This window comes from Podarcis erhardii (genome assembly GCF_964252035.2).
Source record: "Podarcis erhardii genome assembly, chromosome: 6".
Lineage (NCBI taxonomy): Eukaryota > Metazoa > Chordata > Lepidosauria > Squamata > Lacertidae > Podarcis > Podarcis erhardii.
This window is the reverse complement of record NC_138510.1, coordinates 93,879,245-93,889,747: the sequence shown is the minus strand read 5'-3', so window position 1 is coordinate 93,889,747 and position 10,503 is coordinate 93,879,245. Positions and strand designations below refer to the sequence as shown.

Below are 10,503 nucleotides of genomic sequence, written 5' to 3'. Positions count from 1 at the left end.
CCCATGGAATAATTACTATATATGTATGCCATGTCTTGCAGTCAGATCAGGCAGCCAGAAATATACAAAGGGACCTAAAGAATACCAAGAGCCCATTCCTTTTCCCCACCCAAAAAGCAGACCAGGTATTTTGGCTTACAAGTTTGTACAGAGCCTAGAGTAGGATGCTTGGGTGGTGCAGAATTGAGACACTAAGAGCAGAATTGGGCCCAAATCTTTGGGGGTGAGGAACACTGAATATAAATAGCCTTTTCTCTGTATGAGATCTGTGTTTTCACACACACCATGCTGCATTTCATGTGGCTAACGTATACACAATAATAACATGTACTTCTCTTGTCCTGTGTCTACAGAGATTCTGGCAAATGATGTAGACTGGGATTCTGGAGTTTCGTTACAGGATTCTGAAGGCTACCGGTAAGATTTCAGTGTCCTTATTCCCCTGCTAAGGCAAGGAGACACAATCCAAAATTGCTGATAGCCATTTCTAACTTGGGACTTCACACTGGAGTTGACTGCATGTTTGCAGCTGTTTGTGTTCCCATTTAATTTGCGGTTCCCCAGATTCTTTTAGGGAAAAGATGTGCTTTAAATTATTAGTTCTAATCCCCATCCCCCAGACTGCTTGAATATTGATGAGGGTCATTGCAGACCACTTAATGATTTTTCTGCCTGTTGCAGCAATTGCAATACGCCATGCTAGATGGTGTACGATTTTTAATAGCATTTTTATAGCTTCTTTCATTTCTTATATATTGTATTTTCTAGAATTCAAATTGTAATGCAATAAAATACGAAGGAAGAAATAAAAATACAATTAAAAGTCAGTGCGGACATATGGATATTCCATCTCCCATCTTCAACCACAAATCCACAGACGTGCCACAGACCGCACTTTGGGAACCGCTGCTTCAAATTACGCTATGGGTGCGACGAGAGAGTGGTTTGCTTAAAGGCCATCGTAGTTGGTTTGTTGCTGAAAATAACATTACCGCCCCCCGGGCAAAACATCTGGGAAATTATGAACTGAAATTACACAAGGGGCTTCTGCACATCACCGGGGGAGTGTTTTCTCTGTAAAACAGCAGTCAGCTTCATTGTGCTCTGCTGCTCCTTCCGAAAAACCTCAGCAGAGCAAGATGCGAGCCTCCGTATGTGCGTCGCGAGGTGTGCAGGCTGCAGTGAAAGAGTTAAGCTTAGGCCAGCTGAAGTGAGTCTGTGAGCGGATTAAAATAATCACGAAGATTAGGGTGAAGACCAATAGGGGAAGGGTTTGAGCGAGAGGCATGTTGAGTGTGCAGAGAGAAATGGGTCACATGGTGAAACAGTGAAAGCTTTAAGATGGTGGACCCCCCCCCCAACCACCCACTCACCCCTTTCCTTTTCTAGTGTTGCAGTGCTCAGAAGACGGGAAGGGATAAAGAAAACCATTGCAGGCCGATGCTTGGCACGCCAGCAGCGATGCATGGAGGGGGTAGGGGGCTTTGACTCAGCACAGAGTTAGAGGGTGTTACCAGCAGATCCAGCACAGGCTTTAGAGGAAGAGTTGTTTCTCAGAGTAGCTGCGTTGCAGGCGTGAGATTGTTCCACGCCACCCCTGGATCCCCAAGCGGCGCAAGATTCCAGGGGTTGCAGGTGCCCTTACCAGGGTCTGTGCTCCCTTTGGAGACAATGAGACACAGCAAAGACTGTGGTGTCTTGATGATACGTGGTTTATCGTATTTTTCGCACCATAGGACGCACCGGACAATAGGACGCACCTTGTTTTAGAGGGGGGAGAACAAGAAAAAAAATTTCTCTCCCTCTCTGCCCAGCGCCCCTTCAGCGAAGTGGCAGGAGGCGCTGCGCAGAGAGGGGGAGAATTTCCCCCCTCTTGTTTCCCCCCTCTAAAACAAGGTGCCGTTTAAGGTGTGTTCAGACGCCTTCAGGCGGCTACCTTGGAAGCCTGGAGAGCGAGAGGGGTCGGTGCGCACCGACCTCTCTCAACCTCCAGGCTTCAGGTTCCTTTCGACCTGCTCTTTGGGGCTGGTGGGGGGGGAAGCCCACCACCAGCCCCAAAGAGCAGTTCGGGGAGCAGTGGAAAGGCTATAGAGGCTCCTGCCATAGCCGCGCGTCACCTCTCCAGCCGGCAGAGGGTCGCGGGGCTATGCTGTCTTTGCTCCATAGGACGCACACACATTCCCCCTTCATTTTTGAAGGGGAAAAAGTGCGTCCTATGGTGCGAAAAATACGGTAATTTATACATAGATACAATCTGCACCTAGAGGGAGGGATTGCTGGCTATTCACATCCTATGAGGTCTGGTTTCTGCATTAAGGGCAGCTTTGGATGAAAGGACTGCAAAAAGCCATCCTCTGGGTCTCTTTGTTCCAGCCTGCCATCCCTAGCTCATGTGGAGTGCTGAACCTCTTCCTCCTCCCCATTGCTAACCAACTCCAAGGACCTCCCAACAACCTGTGCCATTCAAAGTTGAAACCCTAAACCTCTGGTGGTTTCCTGGACAGGCCACCGGTGGCCTTTGTCCCCTGCTAATGGCCCATCCAGCTAGCTCTGCCTGAGCTGGCTTAGCTTGTTAGCGTAAGTAAATCCAGGGGTGTCGCACATTTGGCAAAATTTAACCAAACCTTGATTAATTCTAGCCCTCCCCCCAAACCCATAACATCATCCCAGGTTCAATCCCTGGGATCTCCAGATATATCTGAAAGAAGCAGGACTGGGAGAGAATTGGATCCGACATGCTGGAGAGATGCTGTCAGTCAGTAGACCAGAGCTTTCCAAACTGTGTGTCTCAACACGTTAGTGTGCCAGCTACAGTGTAGGTGTGTTGCGCAAACGCTCCCTGCGCTCCTCCTGGGGCTGGAAAGGGGTTGGTTTCAGCATCTTGGGCTTGCCGATCAGAAGGTCGGTGGTTCAAATCCCCGCAACGGGGTGAGCTCCCGTTGCCCTGTCCCAGCTTCTGCCAACCTAGCAGTTCAAAAGCACGTCAAAGTGCAAGTAGATAAATAGGTGCCACTGCGGCGGGAAGGTAAATGATGTTTCCGTGTGCTCTGGCACTTGACACGGTGTCCCGTTGCGCCAGAAGCAGTTGAGTCCTGCTGGCCACATGACCCAGAAAGCTGTGGACATATGGCAATTCCCGTGGCCTGAATGCCAGATGAGTGCCGCAACCCCATAGTCACCTTTGACTGGATTTAACAGTCCAGGGGTCCTTTACATTTCCCTCCCTTTACTGTGTTGCTAAATGATGCATGTCTAAAAAGTGTGTCACCAACGTGAAAAGTTTGGAATGCTCTGCAGTGGACCATTGGTGGGTCATTGCCTGATCTAAGGTGTGTCGCAACAGCAGCACTGTATCATTTTTAAAAATTAAGAAATTGGTCCCCAAAAGCATGCTCTGTCTAATGGCGAGTCCTGGGTTTGAAAAAAAAGGTGAACACTGGTGTAGACAGTCCTGAGCTACATGGACCAAGAATCTAACTGAATATAAAGCAGCTTCTTAACCCATCTGGTGTAGTAGCTATAGTCCCACATTTGCAGGGCAATCCTAATGATGTTTACTCAGAAGTAAATTTGACGGTGCTTACTCCCTAGTCAGGGTGGGTAGGGTTGTATATCTATATTGCTCAGTCCTTCTCAACCTTGAAGCTCACTATTAATATTGAATCAGCCACTGCTTCTCTGCTTACGTCTGCTATCCAAGGATGTTACAAAGATAAAGCAGATTGAAAGAAACCCATGGACACCACTCTGAGTTCTTGAAGGAAGGGCAGAATACTAATATCTGTTTAAGAAGAAACCCATCATTTTTGCCTTTTCTGTATCTGTAATTATTCTCTGTATGGTTTTTATTGTGTTATAAATCACTTTGGGACGCCTCGTGGGAAGCTGTTCATTAAATAAATAAAGACTGGCGCAAGTCAGTATTTATCGAGCAACACAATACCCTTTTCAGGGGAACAATTAAAACAAAACATCTCATCTAGGCATGTAGAGTGTGCTCCCTTGCTTTTTTTTTGTGGGAGTGGGTGAGATTACTTCCTGAAGCGAGAAGATCCTTGGCCTCAAAACTCATTAGGCAAATGCTCCCTGGATTGTCTGTCTTGTTTGTTTGTTTGTTTGTTTTCCTTTTTCTTTAAACCAGAGTGTCTCCTTGAGTCTTGAGGTGACATACTTTGGGAATGTGGAAGCAATTTCGTAGAGAAGACCTATTGCCCATTAGTCTTGCTTCTTAGTCTTGCCCTGATCTGTGGGGCTTCTTAGTCTTGCCCTGATCTGTGGGGAAACTCACTTCTTCAGGTTTATTTGGTGCAGGTGTGCTTGAAAGACCAGAGCTGGCCCCTGGCAACACAAGTAGTGCTGTGTTCAGAAAATATGAATTTGCCAGTTGTGGGCACCTCCAGGGTGCCTTTGACATCATATGTGCTAGAGATCTATCTATCTATCTATCTATCTATCTATCTATCTATCTATCTATCTATCTATCTATCTATCATCTATCTATCATCTATCTATCTATCTATCTATCTATCTATCTATCTATCTATCATCTATCTATCTCATTATCATCAATCTGTGTGTTGTTGTTGTTTTGAACAATGTATAGTCTTCCACTCCAGTGTTTTGGGTACTGCAGAGCCTTCCAATTCTTTTAAAAATGTGCATGCAAGGCTGCTTGGGGCTCTCTTCGGTGGGGATGGGGGGCACTTTTTAAGGCACTACCAAGTACCGTATTTTTTGCTCTATAAGACTCACTTTTTCCCTCCTAAAAAGTAAGGGGAAATGTATGTGCGTCTTATGGAGCGAATGCAGGCTGCACAGCTATCACAGAAGCCAGAACAGCAAGAGGGATTGCTGCTTTCACTGCGCAGCGATCCCTCTTGCTGTTCTGGCTTCTGAGATTTTTCTTGTTTTCCTCCTCCAAAAACTAGGTGCGTCTTGTGGTCTGGTGCGTCTTATAGACGCTGTCGTATGTAACTGAATGTACAAATTTCAGCCTTAAATGCTTTGACCTCCCTGCAGCTTTTCATCCTGGCTGCGTGTCTAGAAATCAGTTTTGAGATGGATGTTACCAAGCTGGCTATATCTTGACCTAAAAGATGCCACCTAGTGTGAACTCAGGCAGCTGCAGGGGACCTAAACCCAGGCTCTATGAGTGTGTTGTCTCCCCACCACACTGCTGCCACCGTCACTGTTAAACCACTCTTAATCCTTGTTATTTTTTTCCTAATCCTCCGCTGCTTCCTTGCTCCCTGCTGCTTTGCCTGCAGGGCCTTTGTTCCCAACCAGGAGCTGGAGCTGAGTCCCAGGCATGAACAGGCCAAGCAACTGCTGCAGAGAGCTCGCATGAAGGCCAGGACGAACCCGCTCCGAGCAAGCCATAACATCCTGCCTACTGCCCCTCAGGAAAGGAGGTAAGGCCAGTGATTTATCCTGCTCTGGGCCTGGGAGGCAGATCAGGGAAGAGGGCAGGAAGAAGGATCTGTACTGTGTTTCCTGTCCGCAGCCCTCCATTCCAGCTTTTGCATTTATTGCCTTTTCATCTTTCACACTTGTAAACCGCCTGTGCTGTTCGCATCTATAGTTCTCCACTCCCAAAATTGCAATACACTGCCAACCGTGTACCTGTCCGCTGTACTTATTGAATACATTTGTACCTAGTGCTAGCGGATTTTCTATCAGCCACCCCCCATTGGGGGAGCTATATTGTCTATCTTACTTCATCTCATCAAGGTGTTAGCACGTACTGCCTAGTCTAAAACTATGGTCGGAGTGAGGTGCTATGCCAACTAATCAAGGAGAGCACCCCAGGAATTATAATGTGTGTTGATTCTGGACCAGGAAAACAACAACAATGTATGTGATGAAAAACATAACTTTGGATTGAGATGCAAACATTTGATGGAGTGAAATCATCAATTCTATTAATTGCAGTCACACCATTGATATGACTTTGTTGTTGTTGTTCAGTCGTGTCCGACTCTTTGTGACCCCATGGACCAGAGCACGCCAGGCACTCCTGTCTTCCGCTGCCTCCCGCAGTTTAGTCAAACTCATGCTGGTAGCTTCGAGAACGCTGTCCAACCATCTCGTCCTCTGTCACCCCCTTCTCCTTGTGCCCTCAGTCTTTCCCTACATCAGGGTCTTTTCCAGGGAGTCTTCTCTTCTCATGAGGTGGCCCAAGTATTGGAGCCTCAGCTTCACGATCTGATTGATATGACTTAGGCATCCATAATTATCAAAACAGGGCCTAGCTGGTTCCTGTACAGAAATATAGTCATGAATATAAACATAAGAACATATTGTATGACAAATTCACTTGACCAAACTTTTTAGAATAAGATTTAGAGGGAAAAACCAATGACAGCTAAAAGGTCTTTCAGCACAGGAGGGGAAGCATAACTTGACATGGTTGTTTACAAGATGTGTGGCAAGCTCCTGGATCTCATGGGAAACTGAATTCCTGGTCACTGTGCTGTGAAACCGTTGTTTAATGCTAAAGAAACCAGTGTGCTGATCTTTTGTTGTGCAACAGATGAGGGTATCGCTCACTCTCACATGGCCAGCACACCAAAGATTATTGTAAGCGCTAGTGGAACACATTCTCCGTCCTCTATGCCAAGCACACTGGCAGCTTATGCAGAGTTATTGAATCTGGAGGATTATGTTGATTTTATTTCATGACAACGTCCTGGGTGCTTAGTAAGCCAGGTGGTGCCCTCTGCCCAGCATTTGGAGGCAGCTCAGTCGGAGGTAAGGATGATCAGTGTGAACAGGCGCACAGTCTTACTCTGTCTGTTGTGTGCCTCAGGGATGGCTGCGGGATCTCTGCTGCAGACGCAAAGAGCTTTGCTCTGAAGGATGGAGACCCCCACGCCAGCGGCAACCTGAGCGACTCGTCCAGCGGGGAATCCAGCAGCGAGCAGCAAAGGAAGCGAGGGCCGTCCCCGTCCCGAGTGCGTTTCGAAGATGAGTCTGCGCGAGATGCCGAAGTCCGCTACTTGGAGCGCCTCCAGCTGCGTCAGAAGCGGGTGTTGGATTCCGTCCTCCTGTCTCTGGGCCGCGGCCCGCTGGTCTCCAAACCGGACCTTTCGGATTACATCAACGGTGAGCTTCACCGCAAAGAGAGCGGCGGTGGCGGTGGCAGCAAACCCGGCTGGGAACAGCAAGGCGGCAGGGGGCGCTCCGAGAAGAGGAAGCCTTTGGTGGTCAACGAGGAAGGCAAGTGTAGCGCATGCGGATCTTACGTCAGGAATCTGGCAGCCAGTCAGAACCCAGATACCGGAGCAAATCAGACTGCAAATCAGTCTTGCAACACCCCCCGAGAGGGTAAGGAGCTAGTTCGGGCCAATGAAAACAAAGAGCTCAACGCTACCCAGGAGGACTCGCGAACCAGGGCTTTGGGTCCCAAAGGAACTCCGCTGTGGATCCTTCCTTCCCGTCAGCGTGTTTACACAGAGCGCATCAAGGAGACGTACATAGGGGAAGTGACTTGCATAGATGAGGTGGATTCTGCTCTGGACAGCACCACCGATACATCGGACAGCTACAGGACGGACAGCGAGGAGGCTGGTGCCAGCAGCCAACGGTCAGTGGTCAAAAGCTCCCGGCACCGTGGGCCTGGTCCGGATCCTAGGCCATTTTCCCCTTCAGAGGGGGAAGCCAAGAACAGCAAGGCCAACGGGGAGAGGCCCAGAGCAGATGGCAGCTGCCGTGCTAGTGGAGGGGAAATGGTGCCTCGCAGAGGGGAAATTGAATCGAGTGCTAATCAAGCCAACGACTGTTCCTTGAAGGGGGCCTCTGAAGTCAGAGATCAGGTGACCAAAATGGCAGCCGGTAAGGCAGAAGCCTTTCCCAGAAGCAACCAGCCGGTAGATCTGTATCAACTGGTGAAGAAAGGCAGGGTGCAGGAACATCCAAAGCTGTCCAAGGCCACATTAAAGCAATCTGCACCCACCTCCCCCCCTCAGCAGTTGCCTTCCCATCTGGTCCCTGATGGTGCCGCAGACTCCGTGAACAAGAAGCCGGTGGAAACTTCCAACCGAACCCGTAGGCCAACAAACAATTTAAGTCAAGCCAAGCAAGAGCAGGGCCCTTCCCAGCAGCTAACTGAAGAGATGAGTGCCGGCTACAACTTTGCTTACCGAATTCCTGCCCCACCCACCACTGGAAAAGCCCATCCTTCCCCTATGCCTTACAGGAGGGCTGCTCTGAGCGGCAGCCACAAGCTCACTAGCCAGGATCCTGGGCGGGTGGACCAAGCCAATGAACGATCAATTTACTCGGCCTCCTCTAATAGCTTCCAGAATGTGTGTGCATCTGGACAGGAGGAGGAGAGTGGCCAGCAGAGTCCAAAGATGCTCTCCAAGAACCAGCTCCTGGCCTTGTCCACCAACAACTGCAACAACACATATGCCAAGCACGAGCCAAAAACCTTAGTGACTGCTACAGTGAAGAGCAGAGAGGAACAGCCCCAGGAGAGACAGAAGCTGGAAAAAAATCAAGGTAAGAGGTAATGTTGCCCTTTGGACAACTGTAGAGAGGGCATCGTGGTAGGCCGTCCAGCAAGGCAGTTCAGAATTTGTACTCTAGATAATTTGTGCAAGTCAGATTGATTTATTCAGAGTTATTAAACTTGCATGGATTTGCTTATTTTGCATGCCTGACCCTGACTGTGAATACAGTATTTAAGTTTTTCCGCAAATTTTGATTAAGGGTACCTTTAGGATGGGTGAAAAGGAACCGAGAGCTAAGCAAAGGGGGGGAAGCATCCTCCATGAACTTCCTTTTAAAGCAACCTAAATTTTGGTGGTCATCACAGGATCTTGCAGCAGCAAATTTTGAGGTTTAATAAGGTGGCATGCGAATAAGAAAAAAACCGTGGTGCCTTTGTGGGTATTTCCTCTTGCTTTCCAAATCTGCTGTTGCAACCAGGACTAGAAAGCCTATTTTCAGGGGCAGGGAATGTGGAGACGCCCAAGATGCTGTCCCTAACTGGGCAGCTGTGAATTGCAGAAGATCACCTGTTTTAGCGGACGAGGAATGCAGATGAATTACCTGTTTCAGCATTAAAAGTTCCAGTTACCAAGCAGTTACAAAACACCTGAATAGTAGTTATGATTTCTTTTATATGAAAAAGAGCCAATAAACACCTTGGTTTCCAGGTGTCAGTTGGAAATTTAAGTAGATCTTAGCGTGCCTGAAAAGTTAGGTTTTTCTCAAAAATTACCAGGCTTTAATTAAGTTTAGTCACATGTCATATAACAGAGACAGTTTCTGGAAAACCCCATTTTCCACTAGATACAAATTCCTCACATCTTGATTCAGAATGAGCATGCTTGTTCTTCCCTAGTTCTTTCAGAGAATTCTCCAAAAAAGCTTTCAGCAGGCTCATTCTTTCCAAGTAATTCCCTGCAGATGTTTTTTGCTCCTCCAGAGGAGCTAAATGAGCTCTATTCAGCAGTCACAACCAAATGGTGCACTGTAGTCGTGCTGTTGATGTAGCTTGTGTATTGTTTTTGTGGACATCATAGTTGCCAAACTGCAGCGATGTGCCTGTTGCACATAACTTCTGCTTCTACTGGAGATGTGCTATAGTCAGACCTTAGCATGAGGGTGATGGAAGGCACAAAGTTTGGTCACTGAAAATGCAATCGTTCAGACTTCTCTTCATGATTCAGAACCTTACTTTCCCCCTGCTCCGTCTTTAACCCATTTCTGCAAAACCTGTTTATTTAACTTAAAAGGTTAAAAGCCATTACGTCCTCACAAGCAATTGCATTTGGGGTGTAAGGAGTGAAACAAAGAATTCGCAGGGTTCTCAGCACCCTCACCAAACTACAGTTCTCTAGCTTTGGGGTGGTGCATTGGGGAAGCGATGGCAGTCAGATAGTACAAAACCTAAGTGTGTACGGGCAAGATGTAGCCTTAGATTTCCAAAGCCGGATTCCTACTCTAGCCTGGGCAGCATCTGATATGAGATAGGGTGGCGGGGAGAACCACGTTTCTTAATAAATAAGAATATGCCCAGGCACATTAGCGGATGGTGCAAGTCCACCCCCAGGGTGTGTGTCTGTTTTTTTAAAGCAGAGGCCATTGGAAGTGTCTGTGTTGTTGCAACAGGTCCACTGTCTTCCTCCGCCCCTGGTGTTCCCCCTATTGCTGCCAATGCCATCACTTCTGCTGCCATTAGTCTCTCGCCAACAAGGGAGGAGACCAACTTGACAACCTCAGCTCAGCCAATCCGTAGGGAAGCTCCAACTGCTGAGGCTCCAAAGACAAAGCCATCGAGTGCAGCCCAGTGGTGAGTAAACATGCCCCGCCGCACATTGCCATGAAGCAATGGGTTTGGGGGGGCAGCCGTTAGATCAAGCCTTCCTTTTCTAAAGTCAGGACCCGCAAGGGGCATCTGGCGGCTTGCACCTCCATTCTGGAATTTCCCTTTTGTTCTGATGGAGAACAAAATCTGATAGCAGATCTGATAGCATAAGACCTTTCTGCAAACCG

The 10,503-nt window shown here is 48.0% G+C and overlaps 1 protein-coding gene across 2 annotated transcripts in view; it reads left to right on the top strand.

Moving 5' to 3' along the window:
- The window catches only part of KIAA1614, a gene marked incomplete at its 5' end in the record, with an annotated part of 28,013 nt that overhangs the window by 2,039 nt on the left and 15,471 nt on the right, over positions 1–10,503 (top strand). Inside the window, 5 exons of one of the 2 annotated variants that reach the window (XM_081865110.1) lie at positions 42–125; positions 354–417; positions 5,268–5,411; positions 6,809–8,502; positions 10,120–10,300. In XM_081865110.1, coding sequence (XP_081721236.1) covers positions 42–125; positions 354–417; positions 5,268–5,411; positions 6,809–8,502; positions 10,120–10,300 — 2,167 coding nt within the window. The remainder of the gene's footprint in view (positions 1–41; positions 126–353; positions 418–5,267; positions 5,412–6,808; positions 8,503–10,119; positions 10,301–10,503) is intronic. The other variant, XM_081865111.1, reaches the window with a different exon arrangement.